This window comes from Amphiura filiformis, chromosome 19, assembly GCF_039555335.1.
Source record: "Amphiura filiformis chromosome 19, Afil_fr2py, whole genome shotgun sequence".
Classification (NCBI taxonomy): Eukaryota; Metazoa; Echinodermata; class Ophiuroidea; order Amphilepidida; family Amphiuridae; genus Amphiura; species Amphiura filiformis.
In genome coordinates, this window is record NC_092646.1 from 45,455,617 (window position 1) to 45,481,767 (window position 26,151).

Genomic DNA, 26,151 nt, shown 5'->3' on the forward strand with positions numbered 1-26,151 from the left:
AATCCCATAGGAAAATTGTTGAAAAGCGCTTGTGCCCCCAATCAGATACGATACCCCCCATCATGGTTGGTGCCTCCACCCCCCCCCCTCAATATGATGACCCACGCTATGCCACTGGGGCTTCAACTTCATCAATAATGCAGTTTTCAATTCAAATTTTTCATTTCAAAAATACCAAATGTAAATTTGACCACAATAATCCTAACAATTTAATTTTTTTGCACTTGCGCTGACATCACTGAATGGCACTGGAAACAATCAAATTTCTATGGTCTGTGATTTGATGTTGAAATCAGCAAAATTTTAGTTACACCTTTTCACTTCATTAACTGTTTAAAAAAAATTAAATTGAAACCAATGGCGTAGCCAGGGGGAGACGTCACGGGAGGGGAGAATTGCCCAACAGAAATTTTGAGGGACAAAATGGGGACGGCAAAGAGTGAATTGTCATTAAAATGACTAAAAATGGGACTAAAAATTTACTAATATAATGAAGACGACAAATTGGCTTACCCCCCCAACAAACAGACACACACTAAAAGGCTGGCTACGCTGACACCCATCGTAATGACCAATTTGGTTACGGGCCTGAATCTAATAACAGCGGAGACATGTTTTTGAATAAAAGCTTGAGATTTTTTCTTCCAGTAATTCTAGGTGTCAAAAATGCTGCATCAAAATTAGTTTTTCACTAATTTGAAAAACCGTAGAAGGGTTTTGCACCGTAAGTCTACACAATATGTAGTAAATATACTGTGGGTATTAATATGAGGGTTGACTACCTTGCAAAAATGTACTATGAGCTGTATTGGCAAGGGCGCTAAAACAACAGACATTGCACATACAAAATGACCCTGTGATACAATACTACAATTTAGTGATGATGTGGGGTGTGGTGCATGCTGTTATACTTTTCAGTTTCATTTCAGCAGTCAAGTTAATCAACAGAATAAGGTCAACAGACAACTTTTTCAGTTTCAATGCAAAATAAGGGTAATTTATTTCATGCATAAATAAAGGTTGTTTAACACTGTAAATCATGATCAATGTTGATATAAAACTCAAGTTTGGTTTTAAACCTCCACTAGCTTCCACTACTCAACAACAATATTAGCAGAAAAATACAGCACTAATTTGTTGGAATTAAAAAAATATTATCTTGGTTTGCCAAATGAAACATCTAAATCCTAATCCTTTAGTTAGTTTTAACTGGCAATAGAAGTCAAATTTTAATATTTGGACAATTTGAGGGAAAATGGACCAAAAACATGTCACGATTCATAATACGCTGTGCCGCCAGCGGTTGCTTTTGCAAGCCCAAATTTCGACCTCCAGGGTCGACATTGCCGTTCTAAGCCACCATTGGATTTTCACGCTAGTGTGATAATAATAAGGTTGAAAACAACTCCACGAAGGATTCTGTCTGATCAATAGATAGAAAATGGAGCTCCTGTAATAGTAAATTCACAAATTGCTGTTTTAGTGTGCATTCATTTATATTGACATTATGTTCCTGTACATGTGTTGTATTCGTATTACGCAGGCTATGGATGTTGACATTTTCCCATGATGCACTCACGTATTTTGGCCTCTCCCAGCAACCGCTGGTGCCACATTGTATTGTGAATCGAATCAATTCTTGCATGTTTTCTTACAACTTACAATTGTAGTCACAAAACACTCAGACTTGGCTCAAGTCTAAGCATTCAAAATCTTGATTATAGGCTAAGAGTGAGCTCAAAATTGTAAAAGTTTATGTTATTTATAATTGGTTATGGAAAATATTAGAAAATGTGTTTTCCAAAAGTTAGAATGCATAACTTGAAATTAGTCTTTGTACAAGTCTTTGGGCTTGATTGTCACATCATACGAAAAATACCCTAAAAACACACATTTTTGGCCCTTATTTCCAAAAATTGACCAAATGTTAAAATTTAAATTTCATTGCCAGTTAAACTAAATAAAGGATTAGGGTTTAGCTGTGTTTCAAAAATATAGATGCTATATTTTTCTGGAATAGGGAGTAACATGTACCACAAATATGTGACCCCTCGGCACAACTGAGCCATGAAGTCGCCAATCATCATTTTTGAGATATTCAACCAAAATATTCTGCATGAAATTAGCTGTAAAATGATGTATATCATGTCTATAGTACTTGACATTTAAGTAGTGAAAATCAATGAAACAGTCAATAAATCCTTTGTTTCCTATTGTTTATTGTTAAGTTCGATGGAGCATATCTCAATAGTGGCACTGGCGACATCCGGGCTCAGTTGTGCCGAGGGGTCACATATGTACAAATCTAATCCTGTCATATGAAGCATGACAATAAGTGTGCCATGATTTCCGTCAATCAGTAAACATTATTGTAACATAATTATCTCCAATTATTATATAGTTTATTTCAGTTCTGTTCATATAATCTTACTATAAATAGGCTAATGTTGTATGTGGGTGTGTGAACGGAAAAGCTCCGTCAGTTTCAATCCAAATGTCGCCAAATTCATACGGGAGATCGAGGTATATACGGGGACGTGTTTAAAATTTATTTGGTTGAAAACGGTCAAGAATTGGCTGCAAAAACAGTGAAAATATGGGTAAAAACGGGTTTTTTGTTATGAAAAACTGCAGCTGGCAGGCAGCGAGTCAGCGCCGCGTGCGTAATGCGCACTACGCCAATGCGAAAGTGAACGGCGCAGAGCCACGCGACTTATGCGAGCCAGAGACCAGTGGACATGATAATATAGAAAGAAGGAAAATAAATAGAAACTAAAAGACAAAAGGTACATGGACGGGTCACGGATTATGATAACGGATGAACACGTCGGAATACATGCTATGAGAGGACGTAATAAATACGGGAAAAATGTGTGTTGTATAAACAACATGAAGCGGTACTAAAAGAAAAATGGAAATTTTAAAATGGCAAAAGAGGTACGAGTAATAGGCCAATGGTTTAAAGTAACTAAATGAAACGGGAACGAAACAAAGAAGGAAAGAAACCATGTAAGAAAAAAAGAAGCTAAAATAATGAGAACAGAATTAAATAAAAAACATGGAAACGGGAAATAGTAAGCAGCAAAAAAAAAAAGAGAAGCCAAAAGGAAAATGTTAGAAATAACACATTTATAAAATAATGGGAATGGGGTTAAATAAATAAATAACATGGAAACGGAAAATCACAAGCTAAGCAGCAAAAAAAAAAAAAGGAAATGTAAGAAGAGACAGATTTATATAAATAAAATGTACCTTTTCAATTATTCTACCTGTTCAGTAATTCTTCCTGTCTTAGTGAACGCTCCCATTTACTCACTAGCGGGGACCATGCCTTGCGCCGGTATCCCGCTAGTAATAATAATTCATAACCTCATGAATATACGCAGCAAGTGTGATCCAATCACAGATAGTAACTTTTAAATACGCTGGCGCAAATGCAGGTCATTGAAAAGTATAATGACCGCGTCTCGTGACGTAGCTAAAAGTACGCTCTACAATGACCGTGTTACATGACGTGTTACGCATTAGAACAATTTACGCGGACGCTGGCCGCCGTATTTGGACATCGCATGATTGCGTGCTAGTGTGATTGGTCGCTAGCGGTATTTCCTTAATGGGCTATTCGATTTCTTAGAGGGAAAACGACAGATAAAGTTAAAGTTGTGTTCTATTTTCAAATTAAAAGAAGAAAATGTGACGTAAATTTAATTAAATAAAGTGAAAAGTGACGATGAATGAGGTTAATGACTCGCGCATCAGTTATTTTTTCGGGTATTGTGAAATATCTAAACATTGTGCTTTGACCTCGAATATCCCTCGGGGCTGCGCCTCGGGATATTCCTCGTTCCAAAGCACAATGTTTAGATATTTCACAATACCTCAAAACAACTGATGCGCAGTCATTAACCTCTAATTGGGTCACAGCAACTTGCCACCAAAGAGCAAACTAAAACCCCATTACAATATGCACTGCAACATCCATTAACAAACCAAAATGCTTTATCTAAATGCATTCGGGACGGGTTGTGACAGCCCCTCGGGATATTCCTCGGTTCCAAAGCACAATGTTTAGATATTTCACAATACCCTCAAAACAACTGATGCGCAGTCATTAACCTCTAATTGGGTCACAGCAACTTGCCACCAAAGAGCAAACTAAAACCCCATTACAATATGCACTGCAACATCCATTAACAAACCAAAATGCTTTATCTAAATTTCAATGAACAATATGTACCAATGAAAACAACCTGTTCTACAGGTGGACAACCCTTTCAAGTAGGAAAGTAAAAGAGCAAGGTACACCAACTAAGTAAAATACATACTAGACAGTATGCAGCGGAAACAACAAATGTAGGCATTGGCAGTAGGTTAAGTTTGATTGCCAAAAATCACCAGTTCCAAGGCCCACAGAAACCTAAACCTGCAAAAACAACAATGGGAATACAAAAGTACACTACAACAAGTGATGAAAATCACTGTGCACATAAACAGACACAATAAACCAAACAACCAATGCAGGCACAAAAATAGGTCAAGTTGGTGTACCTTGGTCTTCTTTTTCATTTCCAGTTCTTCATATTCAAGGTATCCTCTTGTATCATTTATTGATACTTGATGTGTTATGTATCCATGTCCGTTGGATTCACCATTACCCACTTTTTCTTTCAAGTAGGTCGTCTGCGTGGTTTACTTTGCGAGGGCAGCTTTAGCTGCCGCAAGCGAAGTAAACCATGCAAACACGCCGGACGTGAGTTGTTAAACAGTGAACAATGGTAAAACATGATTGAATCCCTTTCAACAACAAAAATAAGCTAAAGATCATCTATTTCACATGATTAGTCATTGCTACTCAACCTTACAAGAATATCATTGATTTCTCTGTTGATATCAGCAATAAAACTACAAAATAAAACAGCAATGTTTAGCCACTTTCTCCAACTGAATTTAACATGTAAACCAAGTTCCAGGCATGACGAATTTTACTCGTTCAAAGCGTAACACGCTTCCTTGCTTCCTTTGCACGCTACTGGAAATGTGTGGATTCATCACGGATTAACAATGTTTGGCTCCTGTACAAAGGTATAGGAAGAGTTGTTGAAATGATAACTTTGCATTGTATTTTTCAATATTTCATTATTTTCATTTCATTATACACAAAACAATGTATGTTTTTGAGTACAATGGTAAGAATAATTTCACGAGGTGAAATATGGACTGTTCCATTCAATAAGGCTTTCCCAAATTGAATGGAGCAGTTCATATTTTCAACAAATGAAAATGTTCTTTCCATTGAACTAATACAAACATTAAATATTTGTTTTATGCAAATCATATATAAATTCCTTTTCTTTCTATAAATTACCAGGAAAATATATATATATATAATTATATTTACTATAAAAGCAACACCTATTGGCAATTCGAGGTGGTCACTGTATGCACTATACCCTTAGCGTGAGTGCAATGGAAAATTGACTATTGCACTCGCTTTTGCAGCCGACACTAAAAATAACAAAAATAATCAATAACAATTGGCCAATCAAATGGCAAGAAACTTTGTATGAGTTATATAACAAATTATACACATAAAATTAGCATTCAAATTTGATATGCTTGGATTATAACTACTTAGTTATGCTGCTGAACTCCCAAATTTGGTATTAGAATGGAATCATAAAACAAATCAACTGGAGCCACTTTTATCTTGAGAGGCTACGGTATCGCACCTTATCCTAGGTGCATCTTCAGGCCATCTGATGATCTGGCAGCAAAAGGTCATTGACCTGTGACATACTGGTGTTGTCAGAGGTCGTTGATTTTGAGTCAACATAAAAGTGAGTCCAGTTGATTAGTTTTGTGATTCCATTCTAATATTTAGTATACCTGGATGAACGACAACCTAATATAAAGCTGTGCAATTTATCATCTTATGTGTACATGTAGGTGATATTGCTTGTAATTCTACATTTGATTTTGAGATGAATGACAGTTTATCTGGCAAGTATCAATATAAACACTCACACAAAAATATTTCTTAATGCAAATCAACAAACAGAAATTAATAAGATCTTTATACCTAAATGCTATAATAATAGGTGTTCACAATAGACAATTATTGCAACACAAAAACTGCCTTGAAGGCTAGAGCTTTGTACATCTACAAATTGCAGTCACAATTTTATTTGTAAAATGGTGAATTTAATAACAAACAATACAAAAGAAATAACCAGTTTCTTTTGTTATACAAAATTTTGTTTTAAATCTGTCACCAAATATTCAAGTTACAAACAGTTTCAGCCCAAATCTTGAGTCAAATAATAGTCACCCAAATTAAAATCTTCACCATTGTTTTTTGGACAAAATATTTCCAAAACAAACACAGAAAATAACTTTTAAAAAAACCCGCCCATTTCACTTGCTTTCATGATCACTTGGGACACCTGCCACCCCCCCTTGCTAACCCCCCCCCCCCCCCCCCCCAAAATCCCCTCTCTACAATCATAGTTCGTCTTTATCTTCCACTTTAGCCTCTTCATCATTTGAACTTTGACCTGTCCAGTACTGGTGTGCTAACAAGGCTGCATTCTTACTGCCAATAACAGACATTTCAATGGCACTAGCGGCCCATTCTATTGCATTAACATAATACACACCTGGGTTCAGTTCAAATGGTGGGATTTGATCTGTGGTCCCATAGTATGGGTACGCTAACCAGTCTACAAAGGTTCTTTCTTTAACCGTCTCAAACAAAGCTTCCACTTGTTCATCATCTAATGGTTCTGTGCTGAACACTTTATAAACATACCCTTCTTTAGCAGCCGCTTCCTCCGGTGTAACATCTACCGGGAAATTTTTGGCTAAACTACGAAAGCGAAGTTTAGGTTCAACAACTTCTATAATCGAATCGGGTAGTGATTCTGGATTGTCTAAACCAAACGTTGATGCTTTTGGAACACCGTCGATGAAGTTTGCGACAGTGTGGCGGTATTCTCCCGGATAAGGCCCACTGGGGACGTGGGACCCGGCATCAAAACCGGCAAAGTTGATTGGATGCTGCATCGGTGGTTTACCGTGCTGTGGTATGTCGACGATAACGATATCATACTCTATTCGGTCTTTTGACTTCTGTTTGGCTTCTGCATAGCTCTGTTGCCATGGAACAGAATGTATGATGAATGTTTCCCTTGGCTCCGATGTAGAATTGAGTTCCACACTCATGACTAATGATTTGTACACATTGGCTTTGGATTCTTTGAGTAGTGCTTCGCTGACTTTGTAATTGCCTTCATGGACTGCCCAGAGACCAGGTTGGACACCTGCTACACCAACCATACCTGCATGAAGAAAAAATTGATAATCAATATCAATTATCAAGATGAAATCACATTTTTTTTTATGAGCATATTATTCATGATTTTTCATCAGGAAATTGTTAAAATAGAATTTAAGAGGTTCATAAGGTATGTAAGTAACAGAGGTTTGTAAATACAAATAATATACAATTTGCAAATAAGCTCATTAATATTCATAAACAGGTCTTATATTAAGTATGCCTGGATCATGAGCTAAAATGAGCTCCTGGTCCCAAATATAGTTTTAAGTTTTCAAACTGTACCATGTAGTTTTCGTTGTTTGCTTTCATATTTTGTTGTCTGTCCCTGAAGAAGAGCAGTTTATCTGCTCGAAACGTTGGTTGTTTTTTTGTCTGTTTGGTTTGTTTATATGTTATGTGAACACTGCAAACACTGCACAGTGATTTTCATCACTTCCATCCAGTGTACTCTTGTATTGTTTTCCTGATACTTCTGTGGGCTCTGGATTTGGCAATTTCTGGCCATCAAACTTTGCCTGTTTTTATGCCTACATTGGTTGTTTAGTTTATTGTGTTTAAGTGCACAATGATTTTCATCACTTGTTCTAGTGTATTTTTGTATTTCCATTTATCAAAGTTGTTTTTGCCGGACCAGCACTTCTGTGAGCCTTGAAACTGGTAATTTTAGGCTATCAAACTTTACCTACTTCTAATGCCTACATTTGCTGTTTTTGTTCCCCCGCTTACAGTCTAGTCTGTATTTTACTTGTTTCCCCACGTCAAGTTGGTGTACCCTGCTCATTTTCTTTCCATATTAATTTAACTTCCCTGACCCTACCTGCAAAGACACTGATATCTTCAAACTGGCCGTAGCTAACCCTTGTAGCAGCTGCTACCACCTCCCCAATAAACCTATCTGAATAGCCATGACTCTTCAATAACGGAATCAGTGGGTCCCTTGTTCCATTGATGAATGCTTCTCCACCCATGGCATCAACCATGTCCTCTACAGTCTTGAAAGCCTTGCCTTCATCTTGTAAGGTGTATATCCTGTAGAAAAAACACAAACAGAAAAATACAACATCTAATTTATACAATTTATTACCATCATCATTGTCATACTGATTAATCACCATTACATTACAGTTAGTTAGGGTTTAAATTTGAATTGGGTCTTCACATACGTGTGAACATGTCACAAAAACACTTAACATGCCTGTATCATGTGTAGAATTTTACTCCACATGTAAACAAATAATTAGTGCTGTCAATCGGCACCGCTTTTTTAATGTCGACATGTCGATATAATTCAGATACCGACATATTATCGACAGTGTGTCGACATAAAAAAATTAAATTGTTTTTTTTGTTTTTGTTTTTTTTCAAAAAATATTTTTGGCCAGAAAAGCAAGTTATAGGCCCAAAATGACTTGGTTTTCAAGGTTGAAACCAGAGAAATACTGCTACTCAAAAAAAATTCCCATTTTTTTTACAAAGTTGATAAAGTTGTACATTTTAATTACTTTTGTTTCTTTGAACAGCTCTCAATGCATACTAATTCAATGTGTCCCTGACTGTTCAATAGAAGCAAAGGTACCGGTAAACAAAATGTACAAATTTATCAAAAAAAAAAAAAAAAATAGGCTTTTTTTTTTTAGTAGCAGCATTTCTCTGGTTTTCAACCTTGAATAACAAGTAATTTTGGGCCTATAACTTGCTTTTCTGACCAAAAATATTTTTTGAAAATTAAACAATTTTTTATATCGACATGTCGGGATACGTGCCGATGTCGACATAAGGCATGTCGACGACGGCACTACACATAATATTTGGTAAAAAATCCTAAACTATTGGATTATGCTATTGCTGGGAGGGTATTTCTTTCCATGTGGCACTAGACAATACATTTAGGCTACAAATATATTGATACACAACACTGTCACCAGGGATCTGCAACTGGCAGCGTGCAGTGCTTGACAGAATGACGTCAGACGCAACGCAAACTAGTCTTTTTAATTATGTCTCTGACTATCGCAACACATAGTGGCGTACGTGAAGGAAAAAATACGTTTCCGAGCAAAACGTTTTTGAAGGATATGCCACTAGTAACAGAGTCGATACTCCTCCACTGTTTTCTCTCAGTGGCCCGATTCCATTTGAAATTGAAGTTTATGGTTCAAACTACTAAACTGTATCTTTAATAGTTAACAAGGAATAAATATTATAGGAAAATAGCTAGCTCTAGACGTTCGCTTTTCGTATCTCTTTCCTTGTTGGAAAGGTATAACGTTGAGCAGATAGGAACATGTACCGTCATCCGGGACCTACTCTGCCATGTTTGGCTGAGTAACGGTACATGAACACGGTCTTTTGTGCCTAGTCATTGTGTAAAGCTGTGTTTATACTAGGCCTGGCATTTTCGGGTAATTTTGTACCTGGGTACCCGCCCGCAATTTTCAAGCGGGTAACTGGTACCAATTGCAACAAAAAAAAAAAAATTTTTTTTATTTTTTTAAGTTTTTATTTTTTGGTTTTGTAGTGTCTCTGGACCTAGACCTAAATGCGAGGATCATTCATGGTTGACCTAAAAACAAAAAAAAAACAATTTCAAGATATTTTGTTATTTTTTATATGAAAATTGATAATTTGTATTCATGTCATAGTCTATTAATGATTTCAAAATGTATTGAATTTCGGGTACCCGGGGAGGGTATTTCCTACCCGGGTAATGTAATCTCGGGCGGGTACCCGTTTACCCGACCGAAATTGCCAGCCTTAGTTTATACCCATCATCAGACTGAATCCTTGACCGACAGAGGGTGTCAATATAGACCTCTGGCGTCGCTTTTGAAAACAGCGATTCATGCGCATGCTCAGCAGGCAAATACGACGGCGATTTAGTACACTGATCATGAGTGCGATTCAGATTTCTGCAAAAGCGATTGAGTATAAATGCGTCTTTAGAAATGACTGGCGATTGTGTGTTCTCAAGTGGGTTTTATCATGTTAATTAGTGACCTGACACACATTTGTATTGGTTCGATCAAGCATTGATTTTTTGTACTGGATCGTTCAAGCATCTCCAACAAATTTTTCAATGTAAGTGCCTCTGGCCCTAGTGGAAGTAAAAACGGATACTATGGCCAGAGTTCTAGGGCTAGCTAGCTCTAAACCTATACGCCACTATGTGAAACGGAAAATTTGGAAAATCACTGTACGCCACTATGTGTTGCGACCGACGAATATATGAAAACACTTTTACAAGGCAAAAGGCAACTTTTCTAGGCATTGTGGACATGGTGCCTTTTGGAACAAAATTTTTCTATTACTAACGCCCAACTTTTGAGATGGTTGGTATGTTTGAAAATACCAAATTAACCATCAGGCACACTGTTTTACTGCCGCCTTCAGAAACTCAATCATCACAACAACAGATTATTTCTGAGTTTAATTGACAGCTAGATGACGCACATCGTCATCATCCCTATATCTTTGTGTTAAAAATTGCAGTGATAGTACAGCGAATCCTCTCGTTTTTTAACAGCTAGGCATCGCGATTTTGTTCGAGATAGGCCGAGCGACTCAGGCTAAGCATACCATGACTATCATATGAGATACCACAGCGTTTCTATATTCTACACATTATTACGATTTGTGTATGCTCTAGTACCCCATATGATGTTTCTATTACAAGAAAAAAATTTGTTTTCAGGTAAAACCAGAGTTTTTTGTTTCCAGTACACTCACTCAAAAATCAGTACACTAATTAGCGTGGCCTTGCAGCTTGCTGTGGATATCTTTTACTGCATTTTTAATGTAAAAAAATTGAAATCCAATGTAAAAATTGAGATATATTTAATTTTGAGAATGACATTTATACTATAGGTATAAAGGAACGCGTTTAGCCCATCCAGGTGCACGTCCACTAACACAATGCATATGTAAACTTTCTTTATCTGTGTCAATAATAGAATATTGATTTCAACGGAGTATTGAGCTGTATGGAAAAAATATTTATAATACAGGGTGTTGACACTGTGTGATGTCACACACAAACTAATCTTTTTAATTATGATTATATTTGAAAACACTCCCAGTTTGGAATGCTTACTTTTCAAACTGTGTCATCCATGCATCCACCTCTTGATACAAACGAAAAAAATCGAACCCATATCGCCATACTAGTTTGCCTACAGTCACCAGATTCCACTTACTCTCTGTTAACACAAACTCTTCACCATTATGAAACCCTGTTGACGTGGGCACTTTAGTACGCTTTGATAAACCTGAAAGAAACAAATTGGTATAAATATGGATATTCATCATCCATAGTATAGGCCATGAGGCTACAGACTCTAAAGACCCACCACATATCTGAGGGATCACAAATTAAAAGTCCAATATTTTAATAATTTTAATTTTTTGGGTATTATATTTTTTGTTTATACATGTTAGATAATGCTCATACATCATAATAAAATGAAAAATTGCTTTTGAAAAAAACTTGACATATTTCCTTGAACCATGTTTACACATTATTGACAAGCCACAAGGTTACTGTAGTCACAGATTCAGATTCTCTGCTCAGTGGGTCTCTGCTATACATGTAGTATAAATTTTATCTAGAGCTCTATGATCATGATGAAATAGTATAAAATGTGATGATTTAGTGGGTTTTTTTAATTCTACTCAATGGGGAAAATATTAAGGAAACAAAATTTGAAATTTCTCCATGGTTCAGTTCTAAAAATGAAAAGTTAATATACAAAATGACACCCCAGTAATATCCAGTATGTGTTTGTCCTGGCAAGCCTCCTCAAATAGTATGTTACCCAATTAAGTAGGCTTAAAATATAATCAAGTCAATTTTCACCTCTTACCACCAAACCTTACACAGCTCCCAACTTAATATGTTTTCCAGATATTTGGAGCGACCTTTAAGCAAATCAGTCCTATTCATCAACATGTTAGCTGAATAAGGTGGTAATAAAACATTCAACCAAAATAAAATGATTCCAGCATGACACCTGTTACCAGCTGTCAACATTTAATAAACCATTTGCTTCAGATAAGTATCACTTTCTAGAAACGAGGACTGAATGTGGTCATATGATGTGCCACATTCGTTCCATTAACAGCCCATGCCCCTATAAGGCATATTATTGTAAGACCATGATTTTGTGGAGAGTATTTGGCATTCATCTCTTTCATCAAAAAACCCTTGTTTAGAGACAGATGCTAGAAGAAGGAATTCTACGGTAAAAACATAGTTCTAAAGAACTTCTATACAAGTCCAATTGAAACACTTACTAGCTACACTGTTAGGTCTGCATCTGGCTGAATAATCTGCTTGACAGCATCATCTGGCTGATGAAAGCAGCATACCTTGAAATGTCTTGAAGTGTTTCCTTTGGACTTGTAGAGAAGAAATGTTTAATTCCTGAGTATGATTAAGAACTTTCCAAAGATTTTTGAAATCACTGCTTTTCTTGAAACACAGTCAGTTTTTGTAAAAACATGAAGTAACATTACAACTCACCTGGCGGGTAGCAAGGTGACAAAAAGTGGGTTGCCCAAAGTTACGTGAAGCTGCAAAAAAGTGCAAAAATTGCACAAAGTGCAAAAAAGTGGAAGCGCCCATGGGTGCCCTTTGCGATGTGCCTGCAACTCACCAAGTTGATCTACCAAGTCAACCAAGTATTTATTCCTTCCATGTATGATAGACCCTCCAGCTTCATACTCTCTGCCAGCTAATTTGATGGTAGCAGTACGCCCTCCTATATCACCTATGTTGTAAAGATCTATTTGAGCTGTCTCACCAAACAGTTTACGCAGGAAGTATGCTGAAGATGTGCCACCAATACCACCACCGATAATTGCTGTGAAATGAAAAAATACAGCAATTTTATTTAGTACATAAGATCCCTTCTTCATTTTGATTGACATCACTTCTTTTATATTCATATTAGAGAATAACAGTATTGTTTTGAGACAGCAGCCGTGTGTCTATCGCCTGATATAGCATTATTTTTCCACAGAGAATATGCAGCATGTGCCTCGGGATAGATCCTCTTTTTCAACCAGCTTGTAGTACCCAATGACTCCCCTTTTTGTGTTACTGGCCTACTTATTACCCAATGACCCATTTAAAAAATACTCAGTGACCCCGTTTTCTTATTTCCTGGTACTCAATGAACACGGGGGTGTGGCACTCAAGTTCACAGTTTGCACATGTGTGTGACCAGAGATTTTAAAAACATACCCAAAACAGTTGCCCTTTTGAGTAAAAAACACCCCTAAACAGGAATTTAGCACAGTTTTGTCCCGGGGAGTTTTGTACATCAAATTTTACTCCCAAACAGGATTGTACCTGAAAGATACCCCTAAGATTGTATCTGAACGGGTACCACCCTTACAGGTTTTTGATAACAATAAACCCTTATACATGTAGTAAATGTTTTCTAATATCTATATTGAGCTGAGGAAACATGCCAGGGAAACACACTTTGTGAAATAGCAGGATCATTAAAATGACCCCTAAATACACCAACTAGCAACTAGAAGTTTAAAAACCTGAACGGAATTTGTGCGATTCGCGGTTATTCTCTGAAAAGGAGCCTTATTTCATTTCTGGTCATGCATGTGTACACTGCAAAACTTGAGTGGCCCCCGGGCAATGAACCCCTTTTTTATTTCCATCGTACCCAATGACCCACCTTTTTCAAGTGGTACTGGTATGGGTTCTCTTGAGAAATAATGCATGAAATTTTTTTCAGGGGATGCACCCTGCCCCCGGCTACGCTACTGGGCATATGTGAAGCTTTTAAATGTAAACAGAGAAATATGACGGCGATTTAGTACACTGATCATGCGTGCGATTCAGTTTTCTGCAAATGCGATAGATATGCATCTTTAGAAATGACCAATGATTGTGTGGGTTTTATAAGCGACCAAACACACATTTGTATTGGTTCGCTCAAGTTTTGAAATGCTTTCAACTTTTGTACTGGATTGTTCAAGCATGCTCAACAAGTTTTTCAAAGTGCCTCTGGCCCAATTGTAGTACAAATTTCAAACGTTTGAGGACTTGTTCTCAAGTTGTAGCAGGTGCCATAGGGTGCATGTCTTCAGTGTTAATTCTTTTCATTATTTATAAATGTCGCAAAATATTAATAATAATATTGACAATAATTAACAACCTGTTTGACCTCTCTCCATACATTGCTCACCTGTGTTTTCATATAATTTTGTGGTGAAAAATGATTACAAATGTGTAAATTTGCAATCATTATTGGAGCAACAATTTCTTCCTACAGATGGCTATGTGCATGTGAATGCACATATTAAACACATATCACATTAGACACAAACACAGCCATGACAGCCTGTTGCAGTGTTGGAACTCCCGGTCGGTGCCGGGAGTTTCAATTAATTGGAACTGTCTCTGGCCTTGCCCTATCTATCCTAGCAGTAAAAACGGCATAATATGCACGATTTGAGGTTGGTGATTCGGCATGTAGATTGCATGGCGATCGGAGTGTTATCTTCAGAGGACCTCAGACTAAAATAACGGATACTTTATGGCGAGGACCAGGTCTAAAAAGGCTAGACCCGGACCCACCTAGCACCTGTCACAAATGGCTACATTGCTTAGAGGTTAATGACTGCGCATCAGTTGTTTTGAGGGTATTGTGAAATATCTATAGACTATAACATTGCTTTGGAACCGAGGAATATCCCGAGGGGCCGCAGGGGCGCATCCCCGAGGGATATTCCGAGGTCCAAAGCACAATGTTTAGATATTTCACAATAGGCCTACCAGAAAAATAACTGATGCAAAGTCATTAACCTCATTCATAACCGTCACTTTTCACTTTTTTTAATTCAATTTACGTCACATTTTCTTCTTTTAATTTGAAAACGGAACACAATTTTAACTTAATCTGTCATTTTCCCTGTAGAAAATCGAATAGCCCATTAAGGAAATACCGCTAGCGACCAATCATACTAGCACGCAATCATGCGATGTCCAACACGGCGGTCAGCGTCCGCGTAAAATTGTTCGAACGCGTAACACGTCACATTACGCGGTCATTGTAGAGCGTACTTTTTAGCTACGCCACGAGACGCGGTCATTATACTTTTCAATGACCTGCATTTGCGTCCGCGTATTTAAAACTTATTATCTCTGTGATTGGATCGCACTTGCTGCGTATATTAATGAGGTTATGAATAATATTAATCAAATACGGATACGCTGTCTGAATCATGAATCATAAAGTTTACAAATTAATACCAATTCTAGGTCTCCGGTAGTTTTGTGTCACAGGCACTGCGCCTTTCTCTGCAGCGACTGCACCCCCAATCCAGGCGATCAACACAGACAACACAGAACCGGCAGATACGGCTGCAGCTACACCCCAGTATCCCCGACTCCCTGGGCGACGTCGTCTAAAAACTTGGGAAAACATATCTGTCGAAGCCGGGGTCGAAGCTTGAAGCAAAATCAATGATCATCTGCAGCTGTCCTTCAGACTCCAGTGTCAAGTTCAAGATAAGGACAAGGTCGCACCGCCAATCAATTATGGTTACAGACTGTCTGTAACAGTCAAACAACCTATGGTATAGAACGCAGAATAGGTACCAAATATGTAAATCGACATATTAGTGGCTGTGCAATAATTATGACTCATGAGCCCCCGGGCGTGCCAAAAATTACTTACCCCCTCCCTTCGGCCTGCCAAAATTGTTTATCACCTCTCAGCCTGTCAAAAAAAATATTTGCACCCCCCCCCCTCATTGCACATGATGCCAAATTCCAATTGGTCTCAATCCAGTGCAGTGCAAACTTTGATGCCACATCACTTTGTAAGTGCTCTTTAGCAAAGTCATAGTTCATTGAATTTCATAGTTCATTGAAGTACCCCCATCACCTTTTGGCAACATTATCGGCCCATTTTTTTGTTCTAGTCACTTTGGGCCCTGACCCCCGGGGGGGGGGGCACTCGACTCATAGCCTGTATGAAAACTAAACGATAGGGCCTACGTACAGTTTCCATCTCATTGACAATACACCCGAGTACACAGATATTTCCAGCACAGCGAGTCTATGTTATGGGCGGCCGTGAGGGCCAAAAAGCTCTCAAAACCACACAAGGGTCTCAAAAGTACAATAAGGTCTCAAAAACACACAAAGGTCTCAGAAACAAAAACACAACAAGGTCTCAAAAGTATAATAAGGTCTCAAAAACACAGAAAGCTCTCAGAAACAAACACACAGTAATGTCTCAATAGCACAATACGGTCTCAAAAACAGAGAAAGGTCTCAGAAACAAACACACAACAATGTCTCAATAGTATAATAAGGTCTCAAAAACAGGGAAAGGTCTCAAATACAGAGAAAGGTATCAAAAACAGAGAAAGGTCTCAAAAACAGAGAGAAGGTCTCAAAAACAGCGAAAGGTCTCAAATACAGAGAAAGGTCTCAAAAACAGGGAAAGGTCTCAAAAACAGAGAAAGGTCTCAAATACAGAGAAAGGTCTCAAAAACAGAGAAAGGTCTCAAAAACAGAGAAAGGTCTCAAAAACAGGGAAAGGTCTCAAAAACAGAGAAAGGTCTCAAATACAGAGAAAGGTCTCAAAAACAGAGAAAGGTCTCAAATCTCAAATACAGAGAACGGTCTCAAAAACAGAGAAAGGTCTCAAAAACAGAGAAAGGTCTCAAAAACAGAAAGGTCTCAAAAACAGAGTAAGGTCTCAAAAACAGAAAGGTCTCAAATACAGAGAAAGGTCTCAAAAACAGAGAAAGGTCTCAAACACAGAGAAAGGTCTCAAATACCTACAGAGAAAGATCTCAAAAACAGAAAAAGGTCTCAAAAACACGTTATGGTCTCAAAAACACGTTATGGTCTCAAAAACACGTTATGGTCTCAAAACATGTTATGGTCTCAAAAACACGTTATGGTCTCAAAAACACGTTATGGACTCAAAAACACGTTATGGTCTCAAAAACACGTTATGATCTCAAAAACACGTTATGGTCTCAAAAACACGTTATGGTCTCAAAAACACGTCAAGGTCTCAAACCAGGTATTACAACCGACCGTTATACTGCATGCGGTACTGCACACATCAGCTTTCAGTTTCGCATGTGAAACTACACATTCCGTCACGCACTTCCGCATGAGGAAATACATATTCCAACTTGCATTTCCGCATGCGGTGATGCAGGTCGGGATGTGCAGTTCCGCATGAGGAACTGCAATATTTTTGGTGCATTTCCGCATGGGGAACTGCAATATTTTTGGTGTATTTTCGCATGGTGAACTGCAATATTTTTGGTGTATTTCCGCATGGGGAACTGCAATATTTTTGGTGCATTTCCGCATGGGGAATTGCAATATTTTTAATTTTGGTGTATTTCCGCATGGTGAACTGCAATATTTTTGGTGTATTTCCGCATGGGGAACTGCAATATTTTTGGTGTATTTTCGCATGGGGAACTGCAATATTTTTGGTGTATTTCCGCATGGGGAACTGCAATTTGTTTGTGGCATTTCCGCATGCAAAATTAGCTATGCGCATATTTTTTTAGAATTATGCAAATATGTGATTGAAAATGCAAAAACTAAAACAGTCAATACATTTCAACAGTAGGCCTATACAGTGGCGTAGCTGCCGGGGGGCAGGGGGGCAATTGCCCCCCTGGCAAAAATTGCCTATTTGGGCCCCCGCCCCCTCAGACCCTGCGCCCCCTAGCGCTACTTGGGCCCCCGCCCCCTAGCGAAGGAAAAAGGAGAGAGAGAGAGGAAAAAAGAGAGGAGAGAAGGGGAAAAGAGAGGGGGAGATAGGGAGAGGAGGGGAAAGAAGATAGGGAATCCATACGATATGCAATACCGTACGATTATTGCCAATAAGCCTGGCAAAAATGGTCTATTTGGGCCCCCGCCCCCCATGGGGAAGAGGAAGAGAAGATGGGGAAGAGAAGGGAAAGAGAAAGAGGGAATCCATAGGCCTACGATATGTAGGGCCACGATTATTATCAATATATTTGACAATATACTTGTAATGACTTCTTGAAGACAAAGAAATATAAATCTTTTGAAATGCTAATTGCACAAAAGCACATAAATCGTTGTTTTTTTAACAAAGAAAAGATAATATCAGATAACGTTTTAAAAATGTTTTCATGATCTTTATAAACCGACATTTAAATGTTATTTAAAAAAATGTTTTGACCAAAACCAAAATACATGATGCAGTCATGTCTACAGTAGAATTCACCACGACCTTTGCAGGACTTAAACCCCATTAAAAGCTATTAAACCAAGATAACACTCATTGAAAACAGCTCAACTATGTTAAATCAGATCTTCTCTGGTTAAATCCACACTACACATGTTTCTGTTTTACCTGTGCAATGAGCAATGAGCTGGTATGATAGTTTCAGTTGGATGAACGATTATAAAGCAAACGCAAGGTAACAATACTGTGTAGGCCTTTGTTTACGAAATGAGACAATAGTCTGCATATTGTTAACCAGCATTCTTGAAAATGAGAAACATAATGGTTGCAGACTTAACACGGTTTGGAAATAATTTCTTCATATTTTTTGGTGTTATCTGTCGTTTACATATCCTTCCTAAAACACCAAAGTGCGAATATTTCCAAACACCTATAACATACACTAAAACACCAAAGTGCGAATATTTCCAAACATCTAAATTTTGCTAAAAATTTAGGACATGTTACAAAACTATATTTTCTAGAATTTTAGAAGAGTACTTTTAATATTGGCCGGTTATTTTTCACACAGTGACGTTAAACTAAGCAATTACCCATATTTCTATCATACACTATTTGTAGAGGTTACGCGTCAATGGTAAGAGCACTGTGTATTGTGTATAGGAAAACGGACAGTAACTGCAGTATGAGTAATCAAGTGGATTTGTAAAGCACAATTTACCAATAATTCATTGACGAATTATCTTCATGATTTTTGAATGCATGACGTGCCGAAATTACGAAATTTACACAAGCGTCCCCTCTTTACACTATAAATCCCTTGCTGTATAACTTTTTTAACACGTTAGGCGTTTAGGCATTTTTTTAAAATTATTGTCTACATGTATACCTTTTCAAAAAAGGGTTTCATATTTTGAAACATATTCTCCTACATGTCTGAACAGATTCATCAGGATCGGTATAGTAAACTGGTTAACAAAGTTCTTTGTATCTGATCCAGAATTTTCACTTACTAGTTGTGTACGTTTCAACAACACCTGTTGTCTTTATCAACACTTGATGGGTAGTGACTGCTACTGACAACCGACGCTAGAAGTAGTTCCAGCGTTGATCTTGGAGTTGCCAGTTGGTTGTCATCAATACGCTATCTACTGCTGATAGCAAGTAGTTCATCAATACGCTATCATCTACTGCTGATAGCAAGTAGTCCATCAATACGCTATCTACTGCTGATAGCAAGTAGTTCATCAATACGCTATAGCTGATAACAAGTAGTTCGTCAATGTGCTATCTACTGCTGATAGCAAGTAGTTTATCAATGCTCTATCTACTGCTGATAGCAAGTAGTTCGTCAATGCGCTATCTACTGCTGATAGCAAGTAAATCATCAATACGCTATCTACTGCTGATAGCAAGTAGTTCGTCAATGCGCTATCTACTGCTGATAGCAAGTAGTTCGTCAATGCGCTATCTACTGCTGATAGCAAATAGATCATCAATACGCTATCTACTGCTGATAGCAAGTAGTTCGTCAATGCGCTATCTACTGCTGATAGCAAGTAGTTCATCAATACGCTATCTACTGATGATGGTAAGTAGTTCATCAATGCGCTATCTACTGCTGATAGCAAATAGTTCGTCAATGCGCTATCTACTGCTGATAACAAGTAGTTCATCAATACGCTATCTACTGCTGATAGCAAGTAGTTCATCAATACGCTATCTACTGCTGATAGCAAGTAGTTCATCAATACGCTATCTACTGCTGATGGTAAGTAGTTCATCAATACGCTATCTACTGCTGATAGCAAGTAGTTCATCAATACGCTATCTACTGCTGATAGCAAGTAGTTCATCAATACGCTATCTACTGCTGATGGTAAGTAGTTCATCAATACGCTATCTACTGCAGATAGCAAGTAGTTCATCAATACGCTATCTACTGCTGATAGCAAGTAGTTCATCAATACGATATCTACTGCTGATAGCAAGTAGTTCATCAATACGCTATCTACTGCTGATGGTAAGTAGTTCATCAATGCGCTATCTACTGCTGATAGCAAGTAGTTCGTCAATGCGCTATCTACTGCTGATAACAAGTAGTTAATCAATGCTCTATCTACTGCTGATAGCAAGTACTTCAAATATCACTCATATATTGAGATAAAGCTGATACACACGAGAAATGGTGTACATTCTTTAAGGCTTGATATAGGGTGTCACTTCCACCCCATGTGCGTGCATGATTCTTCTCGGGTTTGGGGAAACGTGTTGATAAGAACAGCAAGACATATGGAAATATAAAAACGATCATGCGATTTTTGGCTTATGTGTTCTTTGCTTTAAAAAAAATCCATTTTTGTACAAATGCGGAAGAATTACGGAAATGCGGAAGTTTACCTGACTAAAACTGGAAAAATATGGCTCTACCCATTTTATTTATGTTTTATTAGAATTCATTCCAATTTTATTTTATTTTATTTTATTTTATTTTATTTTATTTTATTTTATTTTATTTTATTTTATTTTATTTTATTTTATTTTGTATTGTAATGTTTTGTTTGATTTGATTTTGATTTTATTTTATATTGTATTACTATTATTTTATCTTATTTGATATAATTATTTTGTTTAATTTTAATAAATTAAATTAAATTTTGTTTAATTTTGTTTAACTTGCTTTTATGTTTATTTATTTGCATTTGATTGAGTCAAGCAGTCAGCACGTTGTCAAGTGTCCGGGTCAAGTAGGTAGGTCAAGTGTAATCTATTATTTTGGCAGGTTTTCGTTTTAGCTAGTATAATTACAGGTTTGCGTTGAGAAACGAAATGCCGTGAATTTAGTTTCAAATTGGGCTATTCAGTTGAAATCCATACACCCCTGTGGAAGACATGGCCTTGCTCCATGTCTTGATCTCCCACACAGGGGTGTAAATTTCAAATGGAGTTATCCAATCAGGTAACCCCATTGAAATGCACACTCCCTGCGTGGAAGATTAAGATCAAGTCTTCCTAGGGGGTGTATGGATTTCAACTGGAATAGTCCTTTGAGCATGCGCAGATGTGATAACGTCAAGTGCCCAATTTAGGCCAAGTGGCGCGAAATTGAATGACAATAGAATCAAGCTGTGATGGAGTCCAAGCTCAGTTGCTCCGAACTGTCGTCTTATAGGCTTCAATTTCCTTTGCAAATTCCGTCAAATTGGTAAGTAATTTGGTTTATTTGTCATTGTAGGCCTAATGCCTATGCTTTCAATTTTGTTCACATATATGCACATCAGTATTATTGAACTCGTAATGATTCCAACAAACTGGCAGTCAAATATAAACCTGTAATTTTAGACAGGGTTCTCGGTTCTCGGGCTAATAAAATCGGTGTTACTGTGCAAAACAAAATATTAACATAAATAAATGAAATACGAAATTATCCTCATATCCTCATCTGTATCATTCATAATCACCATCATCGTCATCTTCATTGTCATCTATCATCATATGAGGTGGCCTGAGTAGGTAACTTCGTTGTCATTCCTCCTCCATTGCAAAGCGATATGGAGAAAACCAAGCATTATTATATTACAATAGATACAATAGAGTCCCTGATCATCACTGATTTCTGCCTTTGGTGAATAATAGCCTATTATTAGAATGTTTGAATCTCGCGCGTATATGGTCGAATCCAACGAAAAGTGTACACAGCATGTTCAGGGCCATAACTTAAAAGTATTAATCAATTGGCATTCGTTTTTGTATTATGTTTATTCGCCTTGATCATACGCTTCGCGCCATATATAATAAGACCCCTTCTGTGAAAAACTTAGACACAGAGACCCCAAAACATGCTATTTTTACCCATTTTTTCAAAATATTTCTTAAAGTATTTTTAAAAACATCTAAATCAGTTATGAAAAGAAGTCATTGGATTGAATCTAAATTGATTTCCTGAAAGGTGTGTATTCAAAGATTGCCTGTTCAATTTTTCACATATTTGTACATAATTATGAATTTTTTGTGATAATTTTTTGAGTGGTATTTTTTACATTACCTACGAATACAATTTTTCATAGCACTAGATATATCTTTAAAAAATGGAAATCACTAATAAATGCGCAATTGATACAAGCTTTGATATGTCCAATACTGAAATGCATTGCATTCGGACATCTTTATTATTGTGTTTAGCTGCCAGAAATTCTAAATGGCACAAAGGTAGGTTTGGTAAAAAATATGCATTACCTCCGAATACATGTTAAAAGCTGTGCCATTTTCACAAAGTGAGAGAATAGTAAACAATAGTTAAGCAATAGGTGCAGGGTAATACACTCTTTATTTCTACCAAGTTTCAATAACCTGCGTTTAAATATTTCTGAGATGTCAACAATAAAAGCAAGTATTCGTAGGTAAATTTCGGTAACCGAATGTTACCTACGAATACACTTTGACATCATGACAGTATTGTGAAACACTGCCATTCATGCCAATGCCCATATTGGTACATAACGAAGGCCTGTATGTTTGCTATCAAATCATATGTCAATGAAAGTTGCGAATTCACATACATGCCCACCATGCAAAACTGAATACGGCTTAATTGGTGGAAAATATGTACTGAAATAGACGATGGTCTGCTCATTTGAAAAAAAAATCAGATTCAAAGAAGATTTGAAGGATAAATACTTGGATTCGTCAACTGTCATGTGTGCTTCATTTTAAATGTTTACCGACCTTCTGGTTTCTGAGTAATTTGTGACCAAATTGATTTATTCGAAGGTAACTTTTGACGTTTTCGCTAAGGTTACCTACGAATACCATGGAAAAAACGACTGTTCTCATTGTCTCATGATCTAGACAACACATTGATGGACCCTGGTATAAAGCTAATTGTAGTTGCCCTCAAACGAAAGGCCACAAGACGTAACTGACTCCAAGATGGACTTCACAAGTCTGCAATAACGGTTTTAAGCGATTTGTGTGCAATTAAGCAAATTAAAGTCACTTTAGTGCCTTTGTTTCTTACTTCAATCCTCTTTCAACTGCTGTGAACCGACATTGTTAATACATGATAGGGTCTAAAGTATCAATAAATGCACATAAAGAAAATAATACATTCAAAGTGCTTTATAAAATGAAGTTTTGATTGCGATATCCACCAAAAGTCTAATTCTTACCTACAAATACTGAAATGTTACTTACGAATACAGCATAATACATGACATGTGTAATGAAGTGTCCCTACCAATGGAAATTAATTGTCAAAAACTTTAAGCGGTACCCTAGGACACTATTATTACCCATATACGGATTCATTCAACAATTATTTATTATGTAAAATTGCTGATTAACTACTTGTATATCAAAATGAAGTGGTCAAAATCTTGCTAAAAGCATCAACAATTTTTGGATCTAAGGTAATAGCATTTATTCATTTGGACGTACCATCTGAAAGAGATCTAAAACTACCATTTTATTAATTCATTACCATAATAGCAAAATTTAAACCTATAAACTCAATATAGATATTGTTAAATCGCTCATGTTACCTACGAATACCCGGGTTTCTTCACCTTTTCATTGTATAAAGCGTTAGGTGTATGCGTATAATTCCTAATATTCTTGAAAACATATATCCTACTCGTTCTTATACAATGTGTAAATAATTGATTCATACTCATTTGATAAATAAAATACAGAAACTGACCTAAACTTCTTTTTCAAACATAAACTAGCATAAATTGACTAAGATCATATTGATCGCGTTATAAAAATAAAAACAAATATTTTCTGGTTGAGTTAGCATTTTCCTGACACCCTGTGGTCTACATTATACGAAAAAAGCGTTAATGGGAATATTCCATTTGTTTTAGGTTGATTAGTATTGCGATAGTGAAAGCATCCTAGTGGTATTCGTAGGTAACATTGGGTTTTGATATCACATTTACTATCACGCGTCCTGGATTTATTTTTCAAGATTAGTAATGGCACTTTTGGTTCCTATAAGGCCAATATGTCATCAATCAATGGGCAAAAGGAAAAATTGTGGAGACATTTTTATTTCGGACTTTTATTTTTGGCCCGTGGACACTTTTGGTTGGATTCGACCATATGCATATATAGGTCTATACAACAGGAAATGAGAAGAAAATTGAAATTTAGCAAAACAAAATACTCTTTAATTTTATATTCAAAATTTTCAAAAGTACTCAAATTGCTTTTTCAAAATCTGGAAAAAATGTAGGCCTAATAAATAATTTATGTAATAATTGCTTAATCGCCCCCCCATCCGAATAGGAAAAACGTTGACAGTATTCTCCAATTAAATATACAAACAAAAAAAGGAACATTTTTTGTATGAATTTGACCAGTTCTATATGATTCAAAAACACAAGCTGGGAAAATGTAAAAAAGAAGAAGAAGAAAAACAAATCATTTGAGAAGGCTTGGGTGTAGTCCATACAGGACCAACGCAATATTTAGCACCATAATCAACGCCGTCAGGCGTTGGTCCTTACAAATCCGTTCGCTACCCCCAGCAGTGCACCCTCGTTATAATAAACAGTGACCAAAACCAAACCAGTCGATAAGTTACGTCATGAATCCAAATATGGGAAATAGTCCCGCCCATCATTCGGGCCATCATTCAACCGCATCTATTACATAACTGGGACTCTCAAGTCATCTCAAGTACTTGGTATCCCAATCGATTGATTTTGATAATGCAATCAAAGCAATACAAACTTTTGAGGTCGTTACCAGTGCATGGAGATAGTAGATATCTACTATTTCCATGACCAGTGTAAATCGGGCTGGTATGAATTAAATGAAAGTGTTTTGTTGCTATATCAGTGCATGAAGGTAGTAGAGAAGGAGTGAGCTCGCGTTAAGCTCATTACGTGAATCCTATTGTATACACAATAGAGACAGATATACCTTTGATCTAATGATCATCGCCGATAATTTCTGGAATGACTCCGTCTCATGGGGGTTCATATTTAGTAACAAGTAAATCACGTATGCGCAAAACATGTATTATGGATGCGCATACATTTACTTAGCTGTTGAACTTGAATATTCATATTTCATTTAATATATGATGTTTTTTACGATTAATATGTTGAAACATGTTGTTCCAGAATGTTTCTAAACAGTTTATTTTGGAATAGTGCAGTTCACACACATTTTAAGGACGGGTAAAATTGTTTTAACCACTGTTTTAAAAATACGAAGATCTTATTAAAATAAATTGCGCATTGATGAGTTGAATTATACTCCCATCAAACGAGATGTATCTCAGTGTTGCCCGGTACTGCCCGGGTTGGTCCGATTTTATTTGTTTACCCAAAACTTTAACAATTGTTCCTCCCCCGAGGTTTCAAAATAAACCGCGTCCCGAGCCCTCTTTTAAACTAGCCAATAAAAGAGATGTAAAGCATAATGTGCATCATTTTCATCAAGTTAGAATGACTTATGCTGTTTCATCATATTTATAGCGCACACACGTGTGCGACCATGCATGTATACAATACAAAAGATTATAAGTGATAATCGTGTTACATAATCAAAACGTTGATCTGGAAACCTCAAAGGGCGGCAATT

At 36.9% G+C, this 26,151-nt stretch overlaps 1 protein-coding gene across 1 annotated transcript; it reads right to left on the reverse strand.

Annotated features, from left to right (window-relative positions):
* Positions 1-6,487: 6,487 nt before the first annotated feature.
* Positions 6,488-15,922, reverse strand: LOC140141366 (prenylcysteine oxidase 1-like). The gene is made up of 5 exons (XM_072163203.1): positions 15,612-15,922; positions 12,988-13,194; positions 11,427-11,601; positions 8,154-8,365; positions 6,488-7,337 (listed from the first exon to the last, which is right to left on the reverse strand). Exons 1-5 carry the CDS (start codon positions 15,784-15,786, stop codon positions 6,502-6,504), a joined length of 1,605 nt encoding a protein of 534 aa, XP_072019304.1. The 5' UTR covers positions 15,787-15,922; the 3' UTR covers positions 6,488-6,501.
* Positions 15,923-26,151: the final 10,229 nt, after the last annotated feature.